The sequence below is a fragment of the Mauremys mutica genome, chromosome 5 (assembly GCF_020497125.1).
Source record: "Mauremys mutica isolate MM-2020 ecotype Southern chromosome 5, ASM2049712v1, whole genome shotgun sequence".
NCBI lineage: Eukaryota > Metazoa > Chordata > Testudines > Geoemydidae > Mauremys > Mauremys mutica.
Window position 1 is genome coordinate 113,546,148 of NC_059076.1, and position 13,733 is coordinate 113,559,880.

The 13,733-nt window shown below is 39.9% G+C and overlaps 1 protein-coding gene across 12 annotated transcripts in view; it reads left to right on the top strand.

Annotated features, from left to right (window-relative positions):
* LDB2 (LIM domain binding 2) overlaps positions 1-13,217 on the top strand; it is a 322,964-nt gene extending 309,747 nt beyond the window's left edge. For 4 of the 12 annotated variants that reach the window (XM_045019750.1, XM_045019749.1, XM_045019748.1 and 1 more), the window contains 3 exons: positions 786-909; positions 3,842-3,993; positions 11,962-13,217. In XM_045019750.1, the coding sequence (XP_044875685.1) occupies positions 786-909; positions 3,842-3,993; positions 11,962-12,192 (507 nt within the window). In that variant the 3' untranslated portion in view covers positions 12,193-13,217. Of the gene's footprint in view, positions 1-785; positions 910-3,841; positions 3,994-8,935; positions 9,079-11,926 lie in introns of those variants that run through there. The other 8 variants (XM_045019751.1, XM_045019752.1, XM_045019746.1 and 5 more) reach the window with 8 other exon arrangements.
* The last annotated feature ends 516 nt before the right edge of the window (positions 13,218-13,733 follow it).

Here is a 13,733-nt window from a genome sequence, read left to right on the forward strand (position 1 = left end):
TTTGTACATGGCCAGCAGTAAGTGGGCACTATCCAGTTTATTGCACTGAATGCAGCATGTGTGATTATCTGCCTTGTAGGCAGGGGCATATGTGTACATTCGGTGCAAGCAATTCATGGCCCTATGGGCTCTTGAAACCAGAGGGTCTGAATTGGAGGAGCTAAAGGAGACAGAGAGATACATAGACAAGACTTTTCAGGACACAGTAGACTGGTCCCACCCCAAGTCTGACAGCCTCTGTGCTGTTGAGGAGGATAAAACTCTTGGGGAAGGACATCAAATTGGCACAGAGGAAGACGATCCCATAGTTGGGACCCGCCTTCCAGATGATGTCATGGTATCCTCTCGCACTGAGGATACCCCTCCTGGGGAGGGGGGATGCCAGTTATTAAGAAGAGTCAGATAACAGGAATGGGGGATTTGATTACTAGAAATATAGATAGTGGGGTTTGTGATGACTGGGAGAACCGCACAGTTTATTCCTGCTGGGTGCGAAGGCTGTGGACCTTTCAAGACATCTAGATAGACTTATGTGCAGTGCTGGGGAGGAGTAGGTAGTCATGGCACGTGTAAGTACCAGTGTCATAGGGAAAGGAGGAGAGAGGTCCTGGAGGCCAAATTTAGGCTGGTCTCAACACAGACAGAACTATACTGTATTGGACACTATTAGCTAACTAGGAAAAGTCAAAACAAAAGCCAGGAAAGTAATAACTGAGTTTCAGACTCTGCAATCACTTTAATGCTAAATTGTTTTTAGATTAAAACATTCTTTCTGATTCTTTCAGTTGTGTGTAATATTGGAGCCAATGCAAGAACTGATGTCAAGACATAAAACTTACAATCTAAGTCCTCGGGATTGCCTGAAGACATGCTTGTTTCAAAAATGGCAGAGAATGGTGGCACCACCAGGTATGTTTTTCTCTATATTTTTATTGCACTTGTTGTTATTATTGAATTAATATAGAAACACTGAAAAACTTTGCTGACAATCCACTAGTAAAGGAAATAACACAACAAAGTTAAGCACTATTCTATACATAACCTTAGGCCATCTCTACACTTACTGGGGATCGACCCTGCTACAGTCGATGCAGCGGCGGTCAATTTAGCAGGTATAGTGAAGACCTGCTAAATTGACCACAGAGCGCTCTCCAGTTGAGTCCGGTACTCCACTGGAATGAGAAGATTAAGGTAAATCAACGGGAGAGCATCTCCCATCGGCACAGCATGGTGTAGACACCGCAGTAAGTCAACCTAAGCTACGTCAACTCCAGCTATGTTATTCACATAGCTGGAGTAGCGTAACTTAGGTCAGCTTACCCCGGCTTTGTAGACAAGGCATTAGATATAATTCTAATGGCATGTAATCTGACTCTGATGCTACATAATATGAAATAAGTTTTAGATGTATACACATTCAAATAGTTTCACAATGTGTAAGATATAATTCAGCATAAGTAAAAGATAATACACAGTATATGAAATGCCCACTGGCTCCATTAGAAACCATAGTTTATATATTACAGCTTCCTGTCATAATTAATAGTCTTCTAGTCTAATAAATTTATACTTATAGGCCTGAATTTTACTTCATTGATCATAAACACAAAAATACCATTTGCAAAAAAAAATTAAAATTGAAAGTGTGGCGGGTTGGATCACAGAAACCCCCTTGGGGCTGCCAACTGATGTGCCAAGACTACTACTTCCCCTGCCTTCCCTGCCAGCTTGGGAGTCTGGAACCCTGCCTGGATGTGCCAGACATGCTTGCCGGCTGCAAACACAGACCCAGGTCTGAACCACATCCCACAAACTGAAAGCAGTGTTCCTGTCTTTAACACCCAGATGCCCAGCTCCGCATGGGGTCCAAACCCCAAAATAAATCCGTTTTACCCTGTATAAAGCTTATACAGGATAAATTCATAAATTGTTCGCCCTCTGTAACACTGATAGAGGGATATGCACAGCTGTTTGCCCCCACAGGTATTAATGCATACTCTAGGTTAATTGATAAGTAAAAAGTGGTTTTATTAAATAAAAAAGTAGGATTTAAGTGGTTCCAAGTAGTAACAGACAGAACAAAGTGAATTACCAAGCAAAATAAAATAAAGCGTGCAAGTCTATGCCTAATACAGTAAGAAAGTGATTACAGATGAAACCTCACCCTCAGAGATGTTCCAGGAAGCTTCTTTTACAGACTAACCTCCTTCTAGTCTGGGTCCAGCAATCACTTACACCCCCCCCCCGTAGTTACTGTCTTTGTTCCAGTTTCTTTCAGGTATCCTTGGGGGTGGGGTGGCTATCTCTTGAGCCAGCTGAAGACAAAATGGAGGGATCTCCCAGGGTTTTAAATAGACTTTCTCTTGTGTGTGGACACCCCTCCCTTCCCCTGTGTAGAATCCCAGCTACAAGATGGAGTTTTGGAGTCACATGGGCAAGTCACGTGTCCATGTATGACTCAGAACTTACTGGTAGCAGCCATGGTTCACATGCTACCTTGAACGTCCTCAAGTAGACTTCTTATGCGGATTGGAGCCTTCCAAGATCCTTTGTCTGTTAAATGTTTCTTGATTGGGCACTTAACTTGCACATTCCTTTCTCAAGAAGCTGACCGAATGCTTTACTAAGGCTATGGCTACATTAGCGCTTCAAAGCGCTGCCGCGGCAGCGCTCCCGCGGCAGCGCTTTGAAGCGCTAAGTGTAGTCAAAGCCCCAGCGCTGGGAGAAAGCTCTCCCAGCGCTGTCCGTACTCCAGCTCCCTGTGGGGAATAACGGACAGCGCTGGGAGCCGCGCTCCCAGCGCTGGGGCTTTGACTACACTGGCGCTTTGTAGCGCCGCAATTTGCAGCGCTGCAGAGGGTGTTTTTTCACACCCTGCTGCAGCGCTGCAAATTTGCAAGTGTAGCCATACCCTAAGGCTACTTAGAAATCAAGCAAGTGCACAGCCAATATTCATAACTTCAAACACAAAAATGATACATGCATACAAATAGGAGGAATAGATTCAATAGGTCATAACCTTTACAGAGATATGTGGCATATTTAGCATAAAACATATTCCAGTTATGTCACATATACATTTATAAGCATATTTCCATAAAGCATTATGGGGTGCAATGTCACTGAAAGTAAATGCACATACCACAATCTGAGTGAACTGTACAGTTATCACCTTTGGTTTTTTGTGGCCAAAGGTCTGAAGTCAAGTGAATGTAATAGTCTTGACTTGGTATATATTTGGAAAACTAGTAGAGAAACATATTTTAGCACAGGTTGATATATTCTAATGTGAGGATCTACCAAAGGTGAGGTCTGTAACTGAAGTAGCAGAAAATGATGTAATCTTTCAGCTGATTGCCATTGGATGCTGACAGTACTTTAGAACGCTGCTCTTATCTGTAAAACATGTTTGACATAGGCAGATAGTCCAAAGGTTAGATGCAGTGGGCTTGGAGAAAGGAGAGTTGGGTTCAGTTGTTAGCTCTGTGCCTCACCTACTATCTGACCTTCAGCAATCCACTTCACCTGTTGGTGCCTCAGTTTTCTCTAATGATACTTGTTTCTTTGTAAAGCGCTTTGAGATGCATGGATGGATAGTGATGTAAAATTAATTACTACTTAAACTGAAACCAGATTCCATTTCTTTTTGTTCCATGCAGAATTTACAAGCTCATGGGTTTGCTCCCAAATAATAATAATAAATAATAATAAAGTAATAATTACCCATGAATTTTAAAATAGCTGAGAAGAAACAGATTTTTAGTGCTTCTCTTTGTAGTTAATTCTTCTACAGGCTTTAAAATGTCTGTAATTTGCTTTGCCTCTTACATTTTTATTATAGCAGAGCCCACAAGACAACCGACAACCAAACGGAGAAAAAGGAAAAATTCAACCAGCAGCACTTCAAACAGCAGTGCTGGGAACAATGCAAATAGTACCAATAGCAAGAAAAAAACAGCAGCTGCAAACCTGAGCCTGTCAAGTCAGGTACCTGTAAGTCTCATTTTCCTTTTAGGCCTAAATCACTTACAATGCTTTAAGCTTTCCCTAACATTTTAAAGAAGGTGTATTCTTGAGCCAAAATTATCACAAGCATGAAGAGACGTTACACAATATGGTGTGGATACAGGGAAAACAGAGATGAACGGTGAGGAATTTATGCTGCAGTGCAATATTAATAAATGATCCTCAAGCAGTGGATGTAATTTTGGGAGGCATGATCCAAATCCCATTCAGGTGAATGGGAGTCTTTCCACTGCCTTCAGCTGAAGTTGGGTTGGGCTTTTGGTTATCAGTAGTAGCAATGCTGATAGATTCTTTCAGACTTCCGTCCATCAAAGGGCAGATGAACACAGTAACCTGAGTCGTAATAGGATCATAGGGATTGCCAACCAAACCAGACCAGTGGTCTTTCTAGACTGCTCTCCTGTCTCCAGCAGTGAGTGATCTTTGTCTGATGCTTCGGTGGAAGCTGCAAGAAACCCCACACTGAACAAGTATGGAATAACCTGAGAGTAGGAGTTATTTCCTCAGAACCCCTATCAGTTAGTAGTTGGCTTATGCAATGAAGCATGAAAACTGCTGCCCCTTACAAATTTTTATCCTGTTATGTGTAACAATTACTGATCTTGTGGTACATATTAACAGCTAATTCTTTTTTGAACCATACCAAAATCTTAATCTCAGTGGTATCTTGTGGCAATAGTTCCATGGGATAATTATGCAGCATGCAAAATAATATTTCCTCTTACCAGTGTTAAGTATATTGTCTTAATCACTATATATGAGTAATCAGCCCCCAGACTGTGAGTGAATTGTCTCTTATATCCAGAGAGGGTAATGCATGCATTTGAAAGCTACGGAAATTAATTTGACAATATGGGAACTAAGAGAATAACATGCAATGACTTTTATTGTATTTTTGATAAACATATACAAAATGGTGGGTCCTTTGTGGATCATAACAAAGGATGTAGGCCATTGATAACTAACTGGAGGTGGGCTCCCAGAAAGCCTAACTTTTTAGGTAAAAAAGAGGAGTGGACTATCTAAAAGTAATACCATAAGATATGAAATGGACTGATTCAACAACTGATTGAGCAACCTCCTAGATTACTACAGCTTTTGGCTTCAGTATATTAAGTTCCTATTTTCGCTCTGTCAAATCAAACTTTTCATGTGGATCCTTCATCCAAGGAGAAGATTTTCACCCCAGCTCTTCTACTATTCTGGTGGCACAAAGCAGCCAGAAAGCTGGCATAACTGGCTACCCTGGAGATTCCTTCCATCCCCAGGCACCACATGCTGTTATGTCTGGCTATTCCTGGCTGCCAGAATGACGACTTCGCAGCTGTGAGAAAACATGTCTTAAAAAAAGCAACCTTCAGTTGTAGGTAGAGCATCCAGATTGCTCCTCACCTGTCTCCAGAATCAAGGGATAGTAAAGGTGGCTAGTGCCACTTCATTTCTACCACCTCCTTTAGTGAGCTCAATTCAACTGAACCAGAATCTGTTCCCCTGCATACACATCCCTTAGCCTCCCCATCCCAGGAGATCTGTTCATGCAACTCTCATTAACTGCAGTGGAAGTTGGCACTCACATCTTATTGGACAATCAAGCCCTTTAATATATAGTAAGCTTCACCCAATTATATGCAAGGGTGAGGGAGTTTTCTTTCTATCTCATTAATTAAATAATTATTATAGTGCAGCTTCTATTGATGGTAATGATTTTTGTACATCTATTCTGATGCACACAGGGATACAATATATTCCATATGCTTTTTTCCAAGTCATGTAGGTTGCCTTTCAGTCTTCACTGTATTTCATAGTGCTTCATAGAGAACATATTTTAATTATTGTTTGTCTTTTGTAGAAAAAAATACTATTATATAGGACAGACAGAACCTAATGTGTTTTCAGTTATAGGACATTCCAGTGTAAACCTATTCAAACATTTTTTCTTTAAATTAAATATACCTTTCACCTAATCGTACTGTGAAGTGTCTAGGGCATGTGAGTGAATGAGGCAAGACCATATTTCTTTAAAACAATACAGGCTATGTTCTTCATTTCAGAAGCGCTTGTATTCTCTAAAGCTGGCTACAGGTCGCAGCAATCTCGCTTTCAGTTTGCCCTTTTTAACCTCATCCACAAGCAAACTGATCAATAGCAAAGGTGAAATTTATTACACTTGCCTTCGCCTATATGCAGTGAGAGAGGGAAACAGACTACATTTCTTCGCCTTTGCATGTGTTCATCCTCAATACAATGCCCTCACTTCACAAGTTTCAGGCTACAGTTTGCCACTAAACTGAAGTCTCTGTTTGTCATGGCATTCTCTGTGACTGGACCTCTTATTTTCTCTGCTCATGGGAAATAAACAACTTGGAACTAAACAATTCTGCAAATGTTGAAGGCACCAGACAAGTGAGGAACTTCTCCTTTATTCCTGCTGTCATTAGCTAACAGAAATTAGATGATCCCAACTTCTGTCTCCAGGTGACTCAACTAAGCAGCCCAGCTCCTGTCCCATTTTCCTCCACATCATTTCTCTGTGAGCTCATATCCAGACCCATATTGGGTTAATATGAGGTTTCCCTTTTTCTCCAGTGATACAACTCCACCCAGCAAAGACCTCTCTCCTGTGGGGTGCAATCATTTCTAGTGAATGCTGTGCTTCTATCTCAGTTTCTCTCTAGTAAATAAACTCATCCTGTCTTCCAGGTTAAAGAATGTTTCTGGAGCCTGTCTCCAATAAGGTAATTCCTGTTACAGAGCATCAGTAACTCTCCACTCCAATGTTGCCCGTACATTGGCACTGCCTGTGCTCTGTATGCTGTACAGGATATAACAGCCCTAGCACTAAATGTCCACATTTGTCACCTGAGCCAGCAGAATCTTTTCAGAACCCAGTATGAGGTCTCCAACATTCCACAGGACTCTGCTATAGGCATATGATATTTCATCTTCAACACAGGTGGTCATAGTGCAGTCAGCACCATCAGCTAACGCAGACATTGAAACCACACTGGGTCTGACACTTCCTGAATAAACCCTCCCAGGATTCAGTCCAAACCCACTGGGATAACAAAAACTTTATCAGTGCACTACTTGAAACATTATTTGCCTAAGTGGCCTTCTCCTCCTCCTGCTACAATAATAGTACAGATGTTGTCTCCTCGATCTGCTTCCATTCTGACCGATTCTTCTGGCAGTGACAATATTGACAATTCAGTTACAAGCACGCACAGTGAGACAAGGTGACTGTATTTCCATGCTGGGGCCCTGGCTGATGCTACAACCTAAAATTGTAATGCTCCAGCTTATCCAGCCTATAAGCTATCGGTTCTTTGCATTACCTGAAGTTTGACAGAGTCTGTAGGAATTATGAGCACGCTATGCAGTGATGCCCACATTATGGGTGAAATATCTCTGCCACTCTCCCTGTGGGTCATACAGTGGTTTCATTCCAGTTTCCTGAAGATCAGGCTATAGAAGACCACAGTCCATTCTCGGTCACTTCCTCTTGGGAGAGCACAGCTACTGTCTCTCACTGGCAGCTTTGCCCAGTGCAAAAGAGCATCCCATTCCAGATAACCCTGAATGATGTTCTGATCAAACTCTCCTTCAGCTTCTGGAAAGCCTGACTGCACTGAGCAGTCCTCCAGTATAGTGATCCCTTCTATGTCAAACTGTACAGTGGGCGTGATGAACTTCTAGCACAAAGGGACTCCTGTAGCTGGCAGAATGCTGAGATTCCAAAGCCTAACATTGCAGTCACTTTCCTAAGCTGGCAGAGATGCCCCAGAAACACCATTCCCCTCTTGAACTTGCCCTTCACAAGGTTAAGTTTCAAGATTGCTTGCCAAGTCACTCCAGCACATCCATTAACCATTTTAGTTCTAGATCAGAACTTCCTGCACGTGCTAGGATGTCATTCATGTGACACCTGACAGAATAGTATCATGCCATCAGAACCATGTAGGACACCCAGAGACTTCTTGATGACTCAACAATTTCCTTAGTTTTAAGGGAATGGAGATGTGCAAGTCGAGAATTTTTTCTCAACCATGATGGCTAAACAAACAAGAATAGATTGTCAACCTAATGGGCAGCCGAAACTGAGAAGTGTAAACTACCCATGCATCTTAAGGGGGTGATAAGCCTGAAACCTAATTTAAATGACAACTCTATCACTGCCCATCATTTTAGCAGAATTGTCATGCTTGATGTGACTATCCTTCTTCACTGGATGTAGTCACAAATATTGGGGTGGGAGGCACTGGGGCAGGGGATTGTTCATGGTTGCTGTTGTGGGAAACCATGAGTTCAAGCCCCTCAACATAATCATCTCTAACCCCATTCACCCCGAAGGAAAGAGAGCTACATCCTCACCCCAGTATCAATAGATACTCCTGGGTGCCAAAAGTTGTCAAAACCAGGAGCTGCTTGCCCATGAAAACACCTACATTTACGCATTAGAAATACAGAAATTGTAGCCAATCAAAATTTGAGGATGGCTTAAATTAAGTGAATCTAATATCATGGGAAGTAACACAGGGAATAATGGTCTTATTGTTCTGTTCATATATATATATAAATTTAAATTTGATGTCAGAGTTAGGGATTTGTCAGTGAAAGGCACTAAATATATGTAAGCTGCTGTTATGATTATATTATTAAATGATAATTTTCTATCACAGTGTGTAAAACATCCAGTGCTTTATTTACTGAGCTTCACTGCAAAGATATTTTGCTATCACTAAAAATGTTTCTAATCACAAAGTAAATTAATAAGAGTGACTAAAGCCTAAATCTTTATTTAAATAATCTCGTCAAATATGTGCTACTGTAACTAGCCCAGAGCAGTATGTGCGGCCATGCAACAGACTAGGGTTTAATTCTTGGATTCTGCTTCTCACTCCATGAGCAGGAGCTAGGAGTACTCCAGAGCTGCAGCCTCAACCCTGGGAGGGATGGAGCCTTGTGTCATTCAAGAACAGTGACCCACACTGGCCAATTTAAGGAGAAGCGTTGAGGGGCTCTAAAAGGAGTCACTTCCAGTCCTCCTCAGAGGTTGGTGGAACTAGTGAGTGGAGGTTAAATGGGGTTAAATTGGTGGGGATCTTCAGCATTCCATCTGAGGAGCAGCAAACCCACTATGGGGAGAAGAGAGCATGCGTGCTACCTGAGAAATTATTTATTGCCTGATATAATACATTACAAAGAGCAAGAATATAAAGAGTATGTGCCCTCTAGCTAATGCTGTGGTATCTTGTAAGTAAGATCAGGGAAAACCCCACTAAACTCAATAAAATTGAAATTTAGCCCCCAGACAGAAATTATATACTGAATCTGGTGAGGAGATAGATAAGCAAGCTGTTCTGTCTTGTGGGTATTGTTATACTGAAAGAATAATAAATGATCTGCAAAGGATCATAGAAATTGGAGATAGAACATACTTACTAGGTCACTTAGGGCTTGTCTTCACTACCGGGGTGAGTCAACTTAAGTTACGCTACTCCAGCTACGTGAATAACATAGCTGGAGTCGACATAGCTTAGGTCAACTTACCCTGGTGTCTTCACTGCACTGTGTCAATCAACTTACTGTACTCTTCTCGGAGAGGTGGAGCACCCGGGTCAACTGGAAAGTGCTCTGCCATTGATTAGTGACACCTGCTGCATCGGTTGCAGCAGCATTGGTCTTCCCCGTAGTGAAGACAAGCCCTTAGTTTATCCCATGCCAGTGCATGAATGTTTCCTACATCATACTGAGGTGACTCAAATGATGGGGCTATTACTGATTCCTTTCAAATATAATTCCATAGTTTGCTAGTCTGAGTATCAGGAAAAATGTCCTTCCAACGTGAGTTATATTGTCCTTTACTTAGTTTCATCTTGGTAGTCCTGGTTATACCTCCTTGGACCACCCTACACAATTCCTCTCCCTTTAATCTGTCTACCCATTTAGCATATGCCCCCGTAGCAGTAATTTGGTAAAATGTGTACATATTTTGTTCTTTTAATTGTCCTCTTAAATTGGGCCTCTAGCCTGTTAGTAATTTTTGATGTACGTCTCTGAACTTCATCCAAATTGCTGACATCTTTCTAATGTTGAAGTGCCCAGAATGTGATGCAGAAGTCAAGGTACAGTCTCGCCAGTGTTTTTTAGAGATGAACTATCACTGCCTTAGTCTGTGATTCAATATCCAGCTCAGTGTCACGCTGGTCTTTTTTGGCTGCCATATCACATTGCAAGCTCAAATCTAATTTGCTGTCCTCTTTACTGCTTTCCCTACACAATGGGGTCAGTCGTGGTTCAGCACTGCAAAATAAATGTGGTCTGTGCTTTAAAGGCATAAGACTAAATTAGAACAAACTTTTGATTATAAACACCTTTGTTGCTTTAAATTCTTTTGTTGCAAAGCTGTGTGATGGCTTGATTTAAGAAATATTTTATTGATATTTAGAGTAACACAATCAAGACAATGTAAAGAAGAAATTATGTAATACATTTCCTCTATTCTACAGTTCCTCACAGAGTACAATTTGAAATGACCATATACACCATCTTCTATAACATGTCAGCTTTTGTTAAGGAATATGATGAAGCAGTGTAAATATTTATAGGCAATAGCTTGTTTTATTTCATGGAGCGTGAAGTAGATATGTGATAAAAATCTTTCTATATGCAAGCAATAGTCTTCTGTTTGCACTTTACAGATGCTTTATAGTTATGAATAGAAATACATCCTGGTTAAATCAGCAAGTACAAATCTGGACATCTGGAATTATTGCACTTTCACCAAATATGTTATCTGAAGCCCTGCCAGTCCAGTTGCATCAAAAGATGCATTCCATATATTTCCTTTCCCAGTGCAGTGGTTTGTTTTCCTTAAAACAGATTAAACAAGAGAGCACTTTGTTTTCCAGTCTGGCTTTGCACCTTTCTACTCCATGCTGGTTAGAGTTCAGCAACAAATCTGTGATGCACTGTAGTACAGTAGGTGGTTTACTAGTTTTTGTGGAAGGACAATTTGTACTTAAAGCAGTGATTAGATGGATTCTTTCTTTCTTGAATGCTTCAGTTTTTGATGACTACTAGCTTCATCAGTATAATTATAATTAGCACTCTTCATCTTCCTTTGATGGTACCAGCTGGACAGATTGGTCCTCTTACTGCACAGATTGGCGGCAGGGTTGCCTACGCAAAGATAGGTGACAGGCACCATGAAATAACAGATGGTAAATTCAGGGCTTGTTGGCAATCAGCAGGTTTTTGCTAATGACTTAATTAACTATGCAAATTGTCAAATCAGCGTGAACATTGTTTTTATCAAAAACTTTACCTAAATTAATTACCATAATTAAGTAGCAGAATGTCAAGTATATTGGATGCGCAAAAGGGCTTGGCTGGCTAGGGATAAGAGAGTTACCGTCTTTGCACTGTGTTCTTTTTTTCAACAGCCTGAGTGTGAGAAGTACTGTGTCATGTACTAGATTTACTGCATGAATGTTACAAAACTGCAACTCATTTGCATCCTGAGCAGTCTTTGTAAACAAAATAATTGATGGCCTGGAAAAGAAATAATTTATAGAGGGTAAAAATACCAAGTAGAAGGTTAAACCAACCATTTAAAACTTTCTAACCATCTCCACTTTTGTAGTCTGATTATTTTTTTTAATGTATATTTCATTCTTCTTGTTTTATCTGTTTTTGGGGTTTTGAGACCCAGTGCTTTGAATATACAAATAGATGAGGGTTTTACAGTGTTTTATTTTATAAATTAAAACTCAAGTGTAAGTTTGCATCATGGCTCTAACCATATAGGAGCATCTGATTCCATTGTGCAAATGTCACAAAATTAACAGATTCAAATCCTCTAATATGGCTATTTTAAGTTGGTTTTTTCTCTCTCAAGGTTTCCATATAACAAATGTTGGGTGCTGTTCACAGGATGTGATGGTGGTAGGAGAACCAACGCTGATGGGAGGAGAATTTGGGGATGAAGATGAAAGGCTTATCACTAGACTAGAGAACACACAGTATGATGCAGCAAATGGCATGGATGATGAAGAAGACTTCAACAATTCGCCTGCACTGGGAAATAACAGCCCATGGAACAGCAAACCTCCTGCTAACCAGGAGACCAAATCTGAAAATCCCACACCACAAGCTTCCCAATAGGTTATTCTGCAGCATTATCCACTGTTATGTATGTCAGTGGATTATAATTACTATTTTACACCATTCTTAAAAAATAAAAACCTTTCCAGATACAGTATCTATTTCTAAACTACAGCTATCTGATTTTTTTTAATTAGAGAAAAATCATATATAAGCTTTCATGTACCTTTCTTGGAAGCTTTCACACATGACACGATACTGGCACTGACCTCAATTAAAATAATTGAAAATTAAATAGCACCTCATGGCAAATTTCAAACAAAACATTTTGTTGGAGGGGTCTTTTTTCCTCATCAAACAAAGGCCATATTTAACAAGTCTTCAGTGCTCAGGATCTCGTTAACATAACTATGGAAAACTTTTTTAAAATTGTAAAATATTTTCTGCTTTTCAACTTGCACCTACAATTTCTTGTTTCAGAAAAATCAGCTTTTAAAAAGTAATTTAAAGTAACCTTAGTTCTTTCTTTAACTCTTCTTTCATTGGTTAACCATTTAAAGGATCCAGCATTTTTAATTTATATTGTAGCTGATGCCAATAGTCCTTCTGTCATTTATCAAAAGTGCTGAAACAAGAAATGTCTTTTTTTTTTCATCAAAGACATGAAAAATATTTTTATGTGGAGAAAGACGCCCTGTCCTATGAGAGTTTATGCTTTGTAAAATTGCTGTTGATCCAGATATTTTAAAGCCATGTAATCCATTAATTTTGTGGGCAGCTTAATAAATCTAAAACTTTTGTGTTTATTATTGTATCTGAGTTGGCTTTGTTGTTATTTCTTTTCATAGTATATTTCTTGTATCATATTTTTGTAAAGCCCTGGAGCCCTCAAACCAGTTAATTTTTTTTTATTATTATTCTGGTGTATTTATGTGAAACTTTATAAAAGAAACTAATTTTTTTCATTTCCATATTAATATGTTCAATTTATCATGTAAAGACACAGTGAGTCAGTGTGTTATATAATACAACTGTATTTTATGTATGCTTTGCCAATAAGTGTGCCAATAAACTGTGTTAACAAATGTGCTCTTACATAGTACTTTTATAGTTCCTTACAGACAAGAAACATACCAACTTGGACTGATCATGTAACAGTAATGATAGGTGCAGTTGATCTGAATCCCTTTGTCGATTTCATTTCTTGAAATCGGTGTTTCACCTACAATCACCATCATCAACTGTTTCTCGCATAAAGGGAAGCCTGTATTTAAAGGTATATAACATTCACATTTTAATTGGTTTATATCTTCTCTCATTAAGTGTTTGTGTCAGTGAGGGGCCAATAGCAGTGGCTAGCACCAAGGCCAAAGAAGTATAGTATAGCAGGAATAGCACTGAACTACCTAGGCCAAAGCACCCCTGTATTGAGCTACATACCTCTGATCTTCTGGTTGAGCAGAAACAGCCCACTCTGCTGAATTCTGTGTGATAGGGTTCCATAGACTATTGACAAAAGGATTGGAAGTTATTTCTTCTTCTTTTGCTATCAAATACAGTATTCAAAAGTTCCGATTTGCAACAGTAACAGAAACTTACAA